This window comes from Piliocolobus tephrosceles, chromosome 5 (genome assembly GCF_002776525.5).
Source record: "Piliocolobus tephrosceles isolate RC106 chromosome 5, ASM277652v3, whole genome shotgun sequence".
Taxonomy (NCBI): domain Eukaryota; kingdom Metazoa; phylum Chordata; class Mammalia; order Primates; family Cercopithecidae; genus Piliocolobus; species Piliocolobus tephrosceles.
The window spans coordinates 150,608,535-150,625,657 of NC_045438.1; the positions used below are offsets into that span (position 1 = coordinate 150,608,535).

General features: G+C 41.2%; 1 protein-coding gene across 7 annotated transcripts in view; it reads left to right on the forward strand.

Annotated features, from left to right (window-relative positions):
- KIF13A (kinesin family member 13A) overlaps positions 1 to 17,123 on the forward strand; it is a 234,948-nt gene that overhangs the window by 102,870 nt on the left and 114,955 nt on the right. For all 7 annotated transcript variants that reach the window (XM_023209795.1, XM_023209787.1, XM_023209789.1 and 4 more), the window contains exon 4: positions 14,573 to 14,633. In XM_023209795.1, the coding sequence (XP_023065563.1) occupies positions 14,573 to 14,633 (61 nt within the window). The remainder of the gene's footprint in view (positions 1 to 14,572; positions 14,634 to 17,123) is intronic.

Consider the following 17,123-nt stretch of genomic DNA (forward strand, 5'->3'; position numbering starts at 1 on the left):
CCCAGCTACTCAGGAGGCTGAGACAGGAGAATAGCTTGACCCGGGAGGCAGAGGTTGCAGTGAGCCGAGATCCTTCCATCGCACTGTAGCGTGGGCGACAAGAGTAAGACTCTGTCTCAACGAAAAAAAAAAAAAAAGAATCAAGTGGTTTGTAAAAGAAGACAAGAAAGTAATTGATGTATTAGGAAATAAGTTGCACACTCAGGTTAAAGTGTAGAGTACGTGAAAGGAAGATCGTATTTTTAAAAAACTGGGAGAGTGTAGTTTACAGAGCTTTGGGAGTCTGGACTTAATCTGGTAGGCTATGAAGATCATTTAGGATCTTTATATAGAAAAGCTACATGATCAGAACTGTACTTGCAAGAAATTCATATGGCTGCAAGACAGAAGATAATTGATAAGTATAGAATGTAGGGTGGATAATGATCTAGGTTCACTTTAAAGGAACTGCTTTGTGTGTGAGTCTGCTTATGCTCCGTGATGCAGCAGTAACAACCTTAAATGTTCAGTGGCTAGAAACAACAAAAATATATTTCTCTGATGTTACATGTCAGCCGAGGTTCCCTGTGGCCATGTACCATATGACTTCAATCTGGGCTCCAGATTGAAGGAACAACCCCTATCTGGGACTTGCTAATACTGTGACAGAGGGGAACAAAAGAAAGACAACTGTGCACTGGCTTCTTAAAGCTGTTGTGGCCAGACTGGCATATGTCACTTTGTTCATACTTAATTGGCCAAAGCAAGTCACACAGCCAAGCCTGATGTCAGTAGGGTCAGGAATTATATTCTTTCCTACTACAGGCACTGCATGCCATGTAGCAATAGGCAAGGTTGTGTAATTCCCTTACCAAGAGGGCCAGGAGTCATTTGGAACAGTAATACAGTATACCATACTTTGTCATTATAAATCATATTTCTAAATGCTTTTTTTTTCTCTTTTTAACAACAACAACAACAACAAAACAATCCTCGGAAACATAGGGTGGTCGTGGTGGTGGTGGTTGTTAGGTGGCATTGTTGTTTTGTTGTTTTGAGATGGAGTTGCGCCCTTGTTGCCCAGGCTGGAGTGCAATGGTATGAACTTGGCTCATTGCAACCTCCACCTCCCGGGTTCAAGTGAAGTGCTGTGTGTTTCTATCTTGAAATTCCTACAGGTTCTACTCTTCCCTTTCTTTCTTCCTGGCTTCGTTCAGAACCAGATGTTCTTACTGTAACTCTGTGCCTTTAGATGTCTACAGTGCCACGGACAGAGTACCAGGTCACATGGAGTATAGGCCCCAGGAAGAAAAGATATCCATCTCCCTTGTCTCTTTGTTGATCCATCTCCCTGTCTAGAACAGTGAAAGCCTTCTGGACGAGGGAGTCTCTTGGCTCCCACTTGGCCCGAGTCAGCCCCAGCAGTGTGTACTCTTCATCAGTCCTTTCCAGCGTGACTTAACTGGGAGTAAATGTTTGCAATCCCTGGACTGCCTCCGGTCCTTTAGCTTTGGTCACCTGGGGCCATAGAGTCAGCCTAGCATTCTCCTCTCTGTGGCTGGATGCACCTGGCATGGTGCAGTGAGGCAGAGGGGACTGGAGAGATAGGCACATGAAATGAGGTCTTGGTCCAGAAGTTCTGAGCCAGACCCAGAGATTGCCCATGGTGGTGATGTTAGCATGACTCAGATTTAATCTATGTTTTATTTTTCTTCTCATTTTTATGAGTAACAATAATCATTTATCAGAGATAGCAGATAAGATCTGATAGCAGATGCTTAGACATTTGCAACTTATCTTCTGGACTCTTTTTATTGAAGAAGAAGTATTCTGTGTTTGAAAATATCCACATCACCTTTGAATGTGCTGTTGGAGAAGTTATTTGGGTGGCTAGGTTTTTTGAGAAGTGATCAGGATATGAAAGCACTGGAGATACCACAGATTGTGCATTTGTGACACTCCCACCCCCACCCCTCGGCAGCCAGTAAAGCGGATTTTGAAAATGAATGATAAAGGATTAGATATGAAATGAGTAGAGTATTTGAAAGAGTTAGAATTGAATTAGTGCTTCATTGCTTATGCACCACTAGTTTCTGTGTACAGTGTTAAATGGAAGCTCTGTGCTGTTAAAATATTGGTCTGGGTTTTGAGAGGATGATTTCCTGTTTTCAGATTTATTCATTAAATGAATGAAAGCATGAATTAGGTCTTTGTAGAGATACCTTCTCCATGCATCCACAGAAATTTGAATTGCAATGCAGAGTAGTATTTTCCAAAGATAGTAGTTTCCTAGAACAGACTGTGCATTCCCTGAGATCAGGGACAATGCCTTGTAGATGTGCAGCAAATGCTGCTGGCTTTGAATCTTTAAGAGGCTTTCACATCTTCACAATCAGTCAGTGCCAACTGTGTAATGTAAGACATTATTTGGTATGTATATATAGGCATATGTAAAGGAAATGATTAATTACATTGCCAAAAGACAGCTGTTACTTGACAGATGTTTAAATGGGAAGGTAGGTCTGTCAGTAAAACTCACCAGTAATAAGGGTGATGAGTCTAGCGTTCCTTAGGAGATATGTTGAGATACAGGCTGGAGTTCCTGCTGGCAGAGCTGCTTTTAGAAAAGCAGTAGTGAAGGCAGTTTTGTGATCACACAGACTCTCGGTGCTGGGTTTTCCTTTCAATTTCAGTCCGGTTCCTCTGAGATGAATGAAGTTTAAGTCTTCCTTTTTTTTTTTTTTTTAATGAATCTTCACATCTTTGATATTAGGAGAAAGATGAAAAAGAGAAAAGCGTTGAAACTTGGCATTCAAAGAAAAATTTGAACGTGAAATCTAGAACTTTACTTGGTATGACTCAGTATTCATAACATGGTGTGGTGAAATGTGAACAAATTCGAAGTGTCACTTTCATATTAATTGTAGTCTTTCAAATTGACAAAGTTGAAACGTAATCACAAAACAGGACATTGGCAAGCTAGTGTTCCTACAACTGGAGAAATGGGGCTTTTCAGAGAGCTCTGGGGCTCAGTTTTTCAAAGTAGGTAGTGGCAGAACAGGCTGTTAATGGCAGCTGGGTCTTCAAATGTGAACAGCGGATTAATTGTACAAAGAGAGGAAGAAGGCAGTGTAAAGGAGAGGACACACTCCTTCGTACAAAGCAAAGCAAGTCCACATAGAGCAGACTTTTTTCCCGAAGGGAAGCCGTTTTGATTTCAGATTTGGGTGCTAGGAAGTAGTGTGTTTTGCATTGAAATTTTTGACACAGAACCAAATAGTCTGTAGCAACTCCCACACACATGGCCTTTTTTTGCCTTTTCACTTCTCTTTCTATTTAATTCAGCAAATACTGAATACCTATCTACACTATCCTATACCTAGAGGGAATAAAGATAAGTTAGCACAGTCCTTTGCTCAGAAAACCTCCCTGCTTGGTGAGAATATAAAGTATTTAGGTTGGTGCCTGGTACACAACAAATGCTCTACAGCAGTAGCGGTGCTATTAATGGGGGAGAGAAGTCCATCAGTACGTAATGATAATATTGATAACAGTAGCTGCCATAGACTGAGTTACACTGTGTGCCAAGTATTATCTTAGTAGGTATTCCGTTTGTTACCACAATCCTAAATTAATGTAAAATGTGCAGTTATTTAGGTAGATGAGCGTGTGTTAGAGAGGGAGAGCTGCTGGCTAAGACAGCACAGAGGAGGCAATAATTACAGGGAGGAAGTTGAGAAAACATTGGAGGAAGGGACATTTGAACAGGTCTTCAGTAGTATGAGTTGTACTTCACTAGGCAGGGAGGCAAGGTGAGGAAAGGGAGATAATTATGGGAAGGAGAAATTCCCTTATAGTTCTACATTCTCTTCTCTTTTTTTGTTATTATTATTATTTCCTTTTAGCAATGGAATCTCACTAGGTTGCCCAGGCTGGAGTGCAGTGGCTATTCACAGGTGCAATCATAGTTTGCAACCTCAACCTCCTGGGCTCAAGTGATCCTCCCACCTCAGCCTCCCAAGCAGCTGGGACTGCAGGTGCATACGACTGTACCTAGCTCTCCCCTTCTTTCTTTTTTCCCCTAGACATCTCATTGTGTTCAGTATACCCAAAGGATTTCTTGGTCATTGGTGGAATCTCTCAGAGCTGAGAAGGTGACTGACCATTGACATAATATACAGATGTATAGGGTCATTGCTTGTGTCTTTTTGGGAAAGGAGTGGGAATCCAGTAAACACAAAAATAATGCCTGTAAGGTGACAGCAGTCTGTTACTGTGGCAGTTGAAGTAAAAATGGAGACTTTGGCAAAGTACTGTTGGGGTGCTGCTATCCTGGCTGTGCCACTGAAGGATTTACACTGACTCGGCTGTGCTATTTTAAGCAGACGTCACACGTGAAAACAAAGATTTACATGATTGTTTAAGAGGTAATTCACCAGGAAGTTGCCTTAATTTTTGTAAATTATTTTTATTTTATTTTTTAGAGACAGCCTTGCTCTGTTATACAGGCTGGAGTGCAGTGACATGATCACAGCTCACTGCATCCTTAAACGTCTGGGCTCAAGCAGTCCTCTTGCTTCAGCCTCCTGAGTATCTGGGACTACAGGCACATGCCACTGCACCTGGCTGATGTTATTTTTTTGTAGAGACTCTGTTGCCCAGGCTGGTCTTGAACTCTTGGCTTCAAGTGATCCTTCAGTCTCAGCCTCTCAAAACATTAGTATTATAGCCACTATGCCCAGCAAAAGTTGCTTTAAAATGTAAATTTGCAGAGTATTTTTGTTTGGTAATGAAAAGATTAGGGAAACCAAGGCTTTATCCTCTAAGAATTAATATTGTAGCAGAACAAAGGGAATTGTATATAAATAGATATATACATATATACACACATACAGAATCTGATTAGACAGAATCTGATTAGACAGATCCTCATTCAGGATAATGAGAAATAGTATCCTTAAAAGTTTTATAAGGGGGCTGGGTGAGGTGACTCATGCCTTTAATCCCAGCGCTTTGGGAGGCTGAGGCGGGCAGATCAGTTGAGGTCAGAAGTTCAAGACCAGCATGGCTAACATGGTGAAACCCCATCTCTACTAAAAATGCAAAAATTAGCCAGGCGTGGTAGTGGGCGCCTGTAGTCCCAGCTACTCAGGAGGCTGAGGCAAGGGAATAGCTCGAACCTGGGAGGCAGAGGTTGCACTGAGTTGATACCATGCCACTATACTCCAGCCTGGGCGACAGAGCAAGACTCCATCTAAAAAAAATAAAAATAAAAAATTTATAAAGGAGTGACATTTGAGATGACATTAAAAGGAAACAGAAATTAAAAGGTAGGTTTTGGCTCACTTGCAAAAATCTGATGTATATGTCCAGAAATATTTCTTTACATAAAATTAAATAATCTTGACATAGTAAGTATTAGATTAATCACTTTGTGTCTGAGGAGGGTTTCTGAGAGGTATTAAAATGATTTTAGGGAAAAAAATTACTTTTCTTCGAAAAAGAATACTTGTTTTATGTTTTACCTTTTTAACTAGATTGTAAGCAAGAGGATACAAACAGGCCTAGTACGTACTTGAGTTCCCTACAGCCCCTAAAAGTGAAAAAGGTAACAAGTGGGTGTCAGTTTATTGCTTTCCAAATTGACCATTTTGCAGTTGGAGAATGTATTAGTGAAAGCACACAACTCGAAAGGACAAATGAAAGGACACAGAGGTAATGAGGTAATGCAGTTGAAAGCGCCTTCACATCTCATTTTCATGGATCAGAAAAATGGTTACAGATTACATATCTTAAAACGCGGATGCCTTCTGGTTCTCCAAGGAACATAGAAGATCTTGCTTCTTTTTTTATTTTTTTGAGACAGAGTCTTGCTCTGTTGCCCAGGCTGGAATGCAGTGGCACAATCTCGGCTCACTGCAACCTCCGTCTCCCAGGTTCAAGCAGTTCTCATGCCTCAGCCTCCCAAGTAGCTGGGATTACAGGTGCATGCCACCATGCCAGGCTAATTTTTGTATTTTTAGTAGAAACAAGGTTTCACCATGTTGGCCAGGCTGGTCTGAAACTCCTGACCTCAAGTAATCCGCCTGCCTCCACCTCCCAAAGTGCTAGTATTACCACCGTGAGCCACTGTGCCTGGCCATTGCTGCTACTTTTTTTTTTTGAGATGCAGTCTAGCTCTGTTTCTGGGCTGGAGTGCAGTGGCGCGATCTCAACTCACTGCAACCTTCTCCTCCCGAGTTCAAGCGATTCTTCTGCCTCAGCTTCCCGAGTAGCTGGGATTACAGGCATGTGCTGCCACACCCAGCTAATTTTTGTATATTTAGTAGGGACGGGGTTTCGATCTCCTGACCTCGTGAGCCACTGTGCCCGCCTCTTTTTTTTTTTTTTTTAACTGTAAATTGAATTTTGCTGAAATGCCATCAGAGATGACTTTTAGATAAGAGTGGAGTTTAACTGTGCTACATCCTATTCGTAAGTCATGGAACTTCATTACCTCAGATTATATATATCATTCAACACATTTGCCTTATTAAAAACCGCTTTAGTAACTTTATTAGATATTCAGTGGTTGACAAAAATGCAAAGCTAACATTTTTAAGAGCCTGATAAAGGTGGAGCAGATGTATCGCAAGCTGCAGGGAATTAAATGCTGGTATGAGTTTTATAAGTTGCAAACTAAGAAGAAGGAGTGGGATTCTGAGAAGGTGGAGTCAAATGTTGTTGAAAGCAGTGAAGGCAATAGCTTTCAGATTTCAAAAACAACTAGAAAACATCTGTGCTTTTGGCTCTTTTTTTAGTTGAAAAGGTATGAATGCCTTTACAAAAAAATGTTTTCACAATGTTGGTTCCTATTAATAAAATGTAAAATTTATACTTGGTTTGCATTTTGTTGTTTTACTCAGCTGTACGCATTAAGAAGTCTGCTGGGCCAGGCACAGTGGCTCAGCACTTAGGGAGGTCGAGGTGGGAGAATTGCTTGGGGTCAGGAGTTCGATACTAACTTGGGCAACATTACAAGACCCCATCTTTGCAACAACAACAGCAAAATTAGACAAGTATAGTGGCTTGTGCCCGTAGTCCTAGCTACTCGGGAGGTTGCTTGATCCCAGGAATATGATTGCCCCAAGCCCCACTGCAACTCTAGCCTGACAACACAGCCCCCCCCCCTTTTTTTTTTTTTTTTGAGACAGAGTCCTGCCTTGTCGCCTAGGCTGGAGTGCAATGGTGCGATCTTGGCTCACTGCAACCTCTGCCTCCCGGGTTCAAACTATTCTCCTGCCTCAGCCTCCCGAGTAGCTGGGATTACAGGCGCGTGCCACCACGCCTGGCTAATTTTTTGTATCTTTAGTAGAGATGGGGTTTCACCATGTTGGTCAGACTGGTCTTTAACTTCTAACCTCAGGTAATCCGCCCACCTTGGCCTCCCAAAGTGCTGGGATTACAGATGTGAGCCATCGAGCCTGGCCCGATTAGAAGTCTTAAATAACATTTTTCTAGTATAATATGGTGGGTTTGCAAAAAATAAGACTTTATTTTTCTTCAGAGTCATCAGTTTCTGGCCAGGCATGGTGGTTCATAACTGTAATCCCAGCACTTTGGGAAGCCAAAGCAGGAAGATCACTTGAGGCCAGGGGAATTCGAAACTAGCTTGGGCAACACAGCGAGCCCCCATCCCTACAAAAAAAATAAATAACAATTAGCTGGGCATGGTGGCATGCACCCATAGTCCCAGCTCCTTTTGGGAGGATTGCTTGAGCTGGAAGGTTGAGGCTGCAGTGAGCTGTGACCATGCCACTGCATTCCAGCCTAGGTGACAGAGCAAGACCCTCTCTCTAAAATAAAGTTTTTAAAAAATTAGAAAAAAACTAAGTCATCAATTTCCAAGAAATAAGTCTTGAGAAATTGGTTTTCTCCCTTTTGAAGTGTCAATGTAGTTTGTATGGGAAAATCAAAACTACTGTAAAGACCTAAGAAAAGCATGTCTCCTTTTGTAACAAACGTTGTGTTATTCAATTATAATTACCTTTTGGCAGGAAAAGAAGGGTAATAGTTTGTAAATAGTTTATGGAACTAACAAGAGATTGCAAGGGAAATGTCAAGGACATGACAAAGGAATTATTTTAAACATCTTTAAAACTGTGTTAGTAACGGCCATAATTTTTCTAGTGACAGTCAGACAAATAAATGTTCTAATTTCTGTGCAGACTACAAATTGTGCATGATATACCCTTGCTTGTTTATCCACCTGTACCATGGAATAGTGATGCTGAAGGGGACCCCAGCGCTCATCTAGTGACCGAATCCTTATTTGACCATTGCAGGAACCAAGTTCCCCCAAACCATGCATGTGAAAGTAATGAAACACCTAAAAATATATCCTCCAGCTTGAACCTCTGCTTATTCATAGTAGTTCTTACATCCACTCCATGCTCTTGTCTGTGTTCCAACTCCTTCTGGTAATATGTTTATTAATTGAAAAAATATTACATACAGTTGCTGCCCTGTATGAGATACTGAAACAGGCACTATGGGGTGCATGGAACATAGTCCCTGCTGTCATGGAGCTCACCATTTAGATTTGGAAGTAAGACCCACACAGAAGAACCAAGGCATAAAACAGGACCGTATGTGAATCAGTGTCTTGGGAGCTACAAACTGCTGTAAAATTTTATAGGAGGGAAAGGGGATTGGGAGATCACTTCCAGCTGAGGAAAAAAAAATAACAAGAATTTTTCTATTCACTTGCTTTGAGTTTTAGGGAAATCATGTAGATTTCTGGACTTCGGCTTTCTTCCTAGTAAATGTTTAGTAAAATAACAACCTATACTCCATGACTCGTTTGAGGTATCACCATTCTAAAATGCCTGTGATCAAAGATTTTGAAATTCAAGACATAATGTAGTTCAAAGGGCGCTGCTATTTGGCAACAGTTGTATCAGTATCATCAGGACTCTTTTTTCATCTGCAGGGTTTTAATATTTGTCTGAATTCTAGGGGGCAAATGCTTAAAATGAAAATTTTCTCATGTGCCCTTTTATTAGCAAAAACAACTTTAAATGATTAACTTTGTTAGAAATTTTCACAGACTTTGGAATAATTCTTACTGACAGGTAGACCCTCAAAATTTGGGGTAGCTCTCATTTTATTTTAAGTAGTATTACTATGAATGTCAGTCTCTAGCTTGCTGAGCTTATTTGAAGAATAGCAAATTGTTAAATTAAGTTTGACCTGGGTGCAGTGGCTCATGCCTGTAATACCACACTTTGGGAAGCCAAGACAGGAGGATCGCTTGAGCCCAGAAGTTAAGACCAGCCTGGGCAACACAACATGACCCTGTCTCTATAAAGAAAAAAAAAAAAGAAAATAAATGATTATTCCACTACATGTAGCAATAACTGAAGAAGTGAATAAATGATGATTCCACTATATATAACAATAACTGTGTTCAAAACACAGCCCTTGAACACACAGGTGCTCTCTGCCCCAGTGCCTTTGCACCTGCTATTCCCTCTGGCTATCCGTGCTTTTCCACAAGCTTTCATAGGACCTGTTCCAGTTTTCTCCAGTACCCCCACGCTGTTACATTTTTGTGTCACTGATTACCTCCTGGCGCCATATGTGTTTATTGTTTGCTTGCATATTGCTTCTCTCGCTTCACCCCACTGGGAGCTTCATAAAAGACATGAATAATGTAAGTATTACTACAGATAATGCAAGTAATAGGATACTCATGAGCTCCACGAGTCTTTGCATGTTTATTCACTGCTATAATTCTAGTGCTTAGCACACAATAGGTACTCAATACATATTTGTGAATGGATAAGTGAATTAATGAATTAAATGACTACTGCTAGGCCTGGTTTGTAGGTCATGCTCAATAAATACTGACTGCAAATTGTTTTAGTACAGAAACCAGAGGTTATTGAAAGCAGCAGAGAATGAGGTTCTTGGTGAGAGGATTTTTTTTTTCTTAATATTTAGGATGATGCATGTCACTGAAATTCACCATGGATCAAGCTTGGGCACAGTGCCTGGGATATAAGAAGGAGAGCAGTAAAGATACTTAAAAAAAAAAAGGAAAGGAAAATAGCCTCTATTGGCTGTTTAACGTAAGGAGAGTTGACTTAGGTCAAAAGAAAAGGAAAATGTCCTGGGAATAAAAGTTAAGTATTATAAGATGCCATTAAAGGGAGTTTGTGGAATCTCCTTTTCTGGAAATGTTTAAAAACAAGATAGATCTTCATTTCTTAGAAGTGTTGAAGTTCAGTCCTGCCCAGAGGCGGGAAGATTAACTGGATTACGCCTGTGTGGTTGGTCTCTAGAGTCACTGGAAGAGCCCTTGAATGCAGTAAATATTCCACATTCTCTTGGCTGAAACTATTGTTTCATAACTGTTCATTTGGAACTTGGTTGTTATAAAACCAGAGTGAATGTTTAACAAAATTGAATTTGGATCTGGGGTTGATGATGTAAGTTGAGTACATCATATATACCTAAATCAATTTTAAAAGCATTAAAATAAAGTATATATAGTGCCAAAACTATTCAGAACATAACTTAGTCTTTTTTTTTTTTTTTTTTTTTTTTTTTGGCAAGAGAGAGCATTGCATAGAACTTATTAGTCTTTTATAATATAAAAAAGTGCCTGCTTCCCTGCAAGATCTTAATGCCATTAATCATTCAATAAGTAATTATAAAGTGACTACTATAAACATTGCAGGCTTCAAAGATGAATTCGGTATGGATCCTGCTTTCAGGGAACTTAGTCTACAAGTGGACATAAAACATATATACAGGCCGGGCACAGTGGCTTATGCCTGTAATCCCAGCACTTTGGGAAGCCAAGGTGGGAGGATTACCTGAACCCAAGAGTTTGATACCAGCCAGGGCAACATGGCGAAGCCCCATCTCTACAAAAAACACAAAAATTAGTTGGGCGTGGTGGCATGTGCCTGTAGTCCCAGCTACTCAGGAGGCTGAGGTGGTAGGATCAATTGAGCTGATTGAGGCTACAATGAGCCATGATAGTGCCAGTGCACTCCAGTCTGGGCAACAGAGGGAGACCCTGTCTCTGAATGAGTGAGTGAATGAATGAAGGAATGAATGAATGCTGTCTCTCACACACACAGATCATATACATGATAAATGAAAAATAAAATAATTGAGATAGGAGCCATAAAAAAGAACTAAACAGTGTTGTAAGGTTTCAGAGAAAAAAAGATAATTCCTTTGGATTTAAACAAGAATGCTTCTGGGAAGAAAAATGTATCGAACTGGGCCTTAAGGGGTATGATGTATTTTGAAGGGTGGAAAAGAAGGAGAGAACAAGGACAGAGATGAAATTATAGTTAGTAATTCTGAGGTAAGGGCAAGTTCCACTGGAGCAAGAGGAAGCTGGGGTTAATAGGCTGGGAGGGCCTTTTGTGGCTAGTCTCAAATGCCAGGCCAGAGAGCATGGGTTCTGTATGCTCAGTGCTTAAGATCTCTTGGAAGTGATTAAGCATTAAAGGATCCGGCCCATGGGAGGTTTGTAATTTACTATTTGGACTGCAAGAGATAAAAGGCAATAGCAGTGAGCCTAGGAAGGCAGCTACTGAGTCACCTGGACTACGTTTGCTAAGGGATGTGCTGAGAAGTAGTAGTTTCAAGGCATGTTAATAGATGTTACTCCAAAAAGGGTCTCCTCACCAAAATGAATTGGGGAAATAAAACGTTAAACAAACAGACTTCTTTTTTTTTTTTTTTTTTTTGAGGCGGAGTCTCGCTCTGTCGCCCAGACTGGAGTGCAGTGGCCGGATCTCAGCTCACTGCAAGCTCCGCCTCCCGGGTTTATGCCATTCTCCTGCCTCAGCCTCCGGAGTACCTGGGACTACAGGCGCCCGCCACCTCGCCCGGCTAGTTTTTTTGTATTTTTTAGTAGAGACGGGGTTTCACCGTGTTAGCCAGGATGGTCTCGATCTCCTGACCTCGTGATCCGCCCGTCTCGGCCTCCCAAAGTGCTGGGATTACAGGCTTGAGCCACCGCGCCCGGCCTATCAAATAGACTTCTTTACCAGACTTCTTTTCTGAAAAGTCTCTGAAAGACTTTTCAGAGCCTTTAATATTGAGAATTAGCATTGAGAATCTCAAATAGGATAAAACATGCAGCACTTCCAACATGATTTGATCTTTTTTCATGGATTAGCTCATGAACCTCTGGTTCCTTAGAACACACTTTGGGGAACATTGCTCTACACATTTGATAATAACAGCTGAAACACAAGTGATGGTAATGGGCATGAAAAACAGCAGTTAGGGCCGGGTACGGTGGCTCGCGCCTATCATCTCAGCACTTTGGGAGACTGAGGCAGGCAGATCATTTGAGGTCAGGAGTTTGAGACCACCCTGGCCAACATGGAAGACCCCGTCTCTACTAGAAATACAAAAAGTAGCTGGGCATAGTGGCGCAAGCCTGTAGTTCCAGCTACTTGGGAGGCTGAGGCAGGAGAATCACTTGAACCCCAGGAGGCAGAGGCTGCAGTGAGCTGAGATTGTGCCGCTGCACTGCAGCCTGGACAATAGAGTGAGACTCTGTCTCAAAAAAAAAAAAAAGAAAGAAAAGAAAAAAAGCAGTTCAATGGGAGTCCTTACAGAGGAAGCACCAAGAAGCACCAGCCATTCCTGGTATATAGGAGACATTCAGTAGCTATACAGAAAGTTAATTCATGTAAGAGTGAATTGATGATTTAATACCAGTAGATGTTGGTGTGGATGTGGTGAACAAGGAACACTTTTACACTGCCGGTGAAAATGTAAACTAGTACAACCACTATGGAAAACAGTGTGGAGATTCCTTAAAGAACTAAAAGGAGAACTACCATTTGATCCAGCAATCCCACTCCTGGGTATCTACCCAGAGGAAAATAAGTCATTATACGAAAAAGATACTTGCACATGCATGTTTATAGTGGCACAATTCACAATTGCAAAATCGTGCAACCAACCCAAATGCCCATCAGTCAACAAGTCGATAAAGGAACTGTGGTGTGTGTGTGTGTGTGTGTGTGTGTATGATGGAATACTACTTAGCCATAAAAAGGAATGAATTAACGGCATTTGCAGCGACCTGGATGAGACTGGAGACTATTGTTCTAAGTGAAGTAACTCAGGAATGGAAAAATCAAACATCGTATGTTCTCACTGATAAGTGGGAGCTAAGCCATGAGGATGGAAAGGCATAAGAATGATACAGTGGACTTTGGAGATTTGAGGGGAAGAGTGGGAGAGGGGTGAGGGATAAAAGACTACAAATATGGTGCAGTGTATACTGCTTAGGTGATGGGTGCACCAAAGTCTCACAAATCACCGCTAAAGAACTAATTCATGTAACCAAATACCACCTGTACCCCAATAACTTATGGAAAAAGAAAAAAAGAAAAAACATGAAATTAGCCAGGCATGGTGGCGAGCACCTGTAGTCCCAGCTATCCAGGAGGCTGAAGCGGGAGAATTACTTGAGCCCGGAAGACGGAGGTTGCAGTGAGCCGAGATTGCACCACTGCATGCCAACCTGGGCGACAAAGCGAGACTCCAACTCAAAAAAAATTAAAAATTTTAAAAATATAAAGAGATACTTTTACATATAGAAGACATGCCAAATACTAAACATGTAAAATTGCTTCACATCTTTACTTTTCTAGGAAATGCATATTAAAAATACAGTAAGAACCCACACACACACACACCAAAAAAAAAAAAAAAAAAAAAAAACCATGCTTTGCTGGAGATTACATGCTGAGACAGAAGGGGAAAGGAGTGCAGAATGGGAATATGGAGAGTTTTGAGCTCCAGTATGCTAGAGATGGTATCATGGAAGGCTAGGAGAAGGAACTGCTTTATATGAAAGTTGAGTATTACTTGAGAAGCTGAGGGAGATGGACCTGGAAGGGTCAGTGGATGCTGAAACCATGGACTTGTGAGAGAAGACGTTGTTTTTGCTTTTTGTTTTTTCTCATCAGATGTATTGTGGAAAAAAATATCTGGTTAAAGTGTCTGGTTATTTGAATTCTAGATAAATAGTAATTTTCATATACAACTTATTCTAATACAGAAAGCTAACCATATATTTAGTCTAAAAGAAGTATCATAGGGCCAGGCGCGAGGGCTCACACCTGTAATCCCAGTACATTTTGGGAGGCAGAAGAGAGAGGATCAGTTGAAGTCAGGAGTTTGAGACCAGCCTGAGCAATAGGGCAAGACCTCCTGTCTGCAACAGTTTTTTTTTTTTTTAATTGCTCGGTATGGTGGCATGCACCAGTGGTCCTAACTACTCAGGAGGCTGAGGCAGGAAGATCCCTTGAGCCCAGGAGTTTGAGGCTGCAGTGAGCTGTGATAGTTGCAGCTGCACTCCAGCCTGGGTGACCCTGTCCCCCAAAAAGGAGGAAAATAAGAAATTTTATGGTTAACAAAAACACCAAACCTGTAGTGATTTTTTTCAGTCAGGCAGTAGTGGCCATCCTTCTCATCTTCACCAGTGATTTTTTTTTTCAGTCTGATTTACTCATAAGAAGTTAATTAATCTTTAAGCTTAATATTTTGTTCTTTCATTCAGGTATTTGCCTTTGATTATTGCTTTTGGTCCATGGATGAATCTAACACTACAAAATATGCTGGTAAGTTTTCTCCCTCCACACCTGACAGTTGGGCTTCTGGCCTCTTCTTCCACTGAGTTTATTATCTTTAATTCCTCTGAAGTTTTACTTTTTGTATGTAATTCACACCTATGCTTTCCAATTATACCACATGGGTTTTGAAGTCAATAAGATTTAGTTTCAGAATCTGTGTCTGCCACTTACTTACAAAATCCTTGAACAGATTTTTATTAAGCTTCAAATTATTCACTTGTAATGGGGGGTATTGGTATCTTCTAAGATTTTCTAAAGATTTGAGATAATGGGGGAACCACCTGAAGCCATAAATGGTAGCTGTCGTGAGGGTCATGTGAAACAAGGTTTCATTTGCCATGCCTTTCCTTATCACTAACTTTTAGGGCATCACCTGCTCTGTTTTGTGTGTGTGTGTGTGTGTGTTTGTTTTTGTTTTTGTTTTTGTTTTGAGCCAGAGTTTCACTCTTGTTGCCCAGGCTAGAGTGCAGTGGCACAATCTCGGTGCACTGAAACCTCCGCCTCCTGGGTTCAAGCAGTTCTCCTGCCTCAGATTCCCAAGTAGCTGAGTTTACAGGCATGTGCCACCATGCCCGTCTAATTTTTTGTATATTTATTAGAGACATGGTTTCCCCATATTACCCAGCATGGTCTCGATCTCCCGACCTCAGGTGATCTGCCCGCCTAGGCCTCCACAGTGCTGGGATTACAGGCGTGAGTCACTGCGCCTCGCCCCCTGCTCTGTTTATATAAGGAGAGCACAGGTGATGTGGTTTCCAAAACTCACTCAGGTCCTGAGCGTCCTCAGCTATCAGTGGTCCTATGAATGAATACTACATGCTCCTCAGGGAAGTGCTGCCTCTCAGCCCCACATTTTGCTTGGGTTCTCTCATTGTGGGTTTGTTTGTTTGTTTGTTTGTTTTTCAAAAAAGATGGAGTCTTACTCTTGTTGCCCGGGCTAGAGTCAGTGGCACGATCTCGGCTCCCTGCAACCTCTGCCTCCTGGGTTCAAGCAATTCTCCTGCCTCAGCCTCCCGAATAGCTGGGATTACAGGCACATGCCTCCACAGCCAGCTAATTTTTGTATTTTTAGGAGAAACGGGGTTTCCCTATGTTGGCCAGGGTGGTCTCGAACTCCTGACCTCAGGTGATCCACCCGCCTCGGCCTCCCAAAGTGCTGGGATTACAGGCATGAGCCACTGCACCCGGCCTCCTTGTGGTATTTTATCTTCATTCCATCCAACATAAATGACTGCTGTTTTGTTATTTATGACCATAGGCTTTCCTAGGAGTCAGTCACAATTGCTTTAGTTCCAGAGGGAAGCATTTGGTTTGGTGGAGGAAGTTGTTGGTTCTTTTGCTTCTGATTATGCCCCCTTTTTCTTAGATGTTTCATCTTTTTAAAAATTTATTTTTCGGCCAGGCGTGGTGGCTAACATCTGTAATCCCAGCACTTTGGGAGGCCAAGGTGGGCAGATCACTTGAGGTCAGGAGTTCAAGACCAGCTTGAATAACATAGCAAAACCCCATCTCTACTAAACATACAAAACTTATCCAGGTGTGGTGCAGGGCGCCTGTAATCCCAGCCACTTGGGAGGCTGAGGCAGGAGAATGGCTTGAGCCCGGGAGGCAGAGGTTGCAGTGAGCCGAGGTCTCACCATAGCCTAGGTGACAGAGTGAGACTCTGTCTCAAAAAAAAAAAAATTATTTTTGTAACTGGCAAATGAAAGTTGCATATATTTATCATATACAGCGTGATGTTTTGAAATATGTATATATTGTGGAATGGCTAAATTGAGCTAATTAACATGTGCTTTACGTCATGAACTTACCCTTTTTTGTGGTGAGAACACTTAAAGTCTACTCTGTTAGCAATTTTCAGGAATACAATACGTTGTTATTAACTATAGTCACCATGTTGTACAATAGATCTCGTGAACTAAATATTTCATCCTAATGAGGGTTTTCTCCTTATTTCTACTTATAAGAGCATCAGCTGAATGACATTCTCATTTAGTTAAAAACAAAAAAATGAAGGGAGGGTATTGGCCTTAAAAGATTTGGAGGTAAAAGCACATGACTGATTTACAGAGAATTAATGTTTTGTTTATTGATAGGTTTTTCCTTGCCATAAAAAGCAAACTTGAGAAATTATTTGATAACATAATTTTTTCAAGAGTTAACAATTTTGAACTAGGAAAATTCCTTCAGTTGCTCACACTGGGTAAATTAGCCTTTCCAAATACCATTCCTGCAACTTGAGCAATATATTTTATTAAAGTGAATAAGTAGTTCATAATGTTGGTTGTAATTAATTTGTCTTTTTATCAGTCCTTTGGTACTTTATGTGGTCAGTTTTGCAGAGTCTGGAACAGTCTTGACTTGTTAGCACACTGTGTATTTTTGTGCTGGGTGTGTACTGTTGATTTAAATCAACAACAAAAGTAAAACATTTCCTACAGATGCAGAGACAAATGGGGATAAAAGCTATGGTTTTAC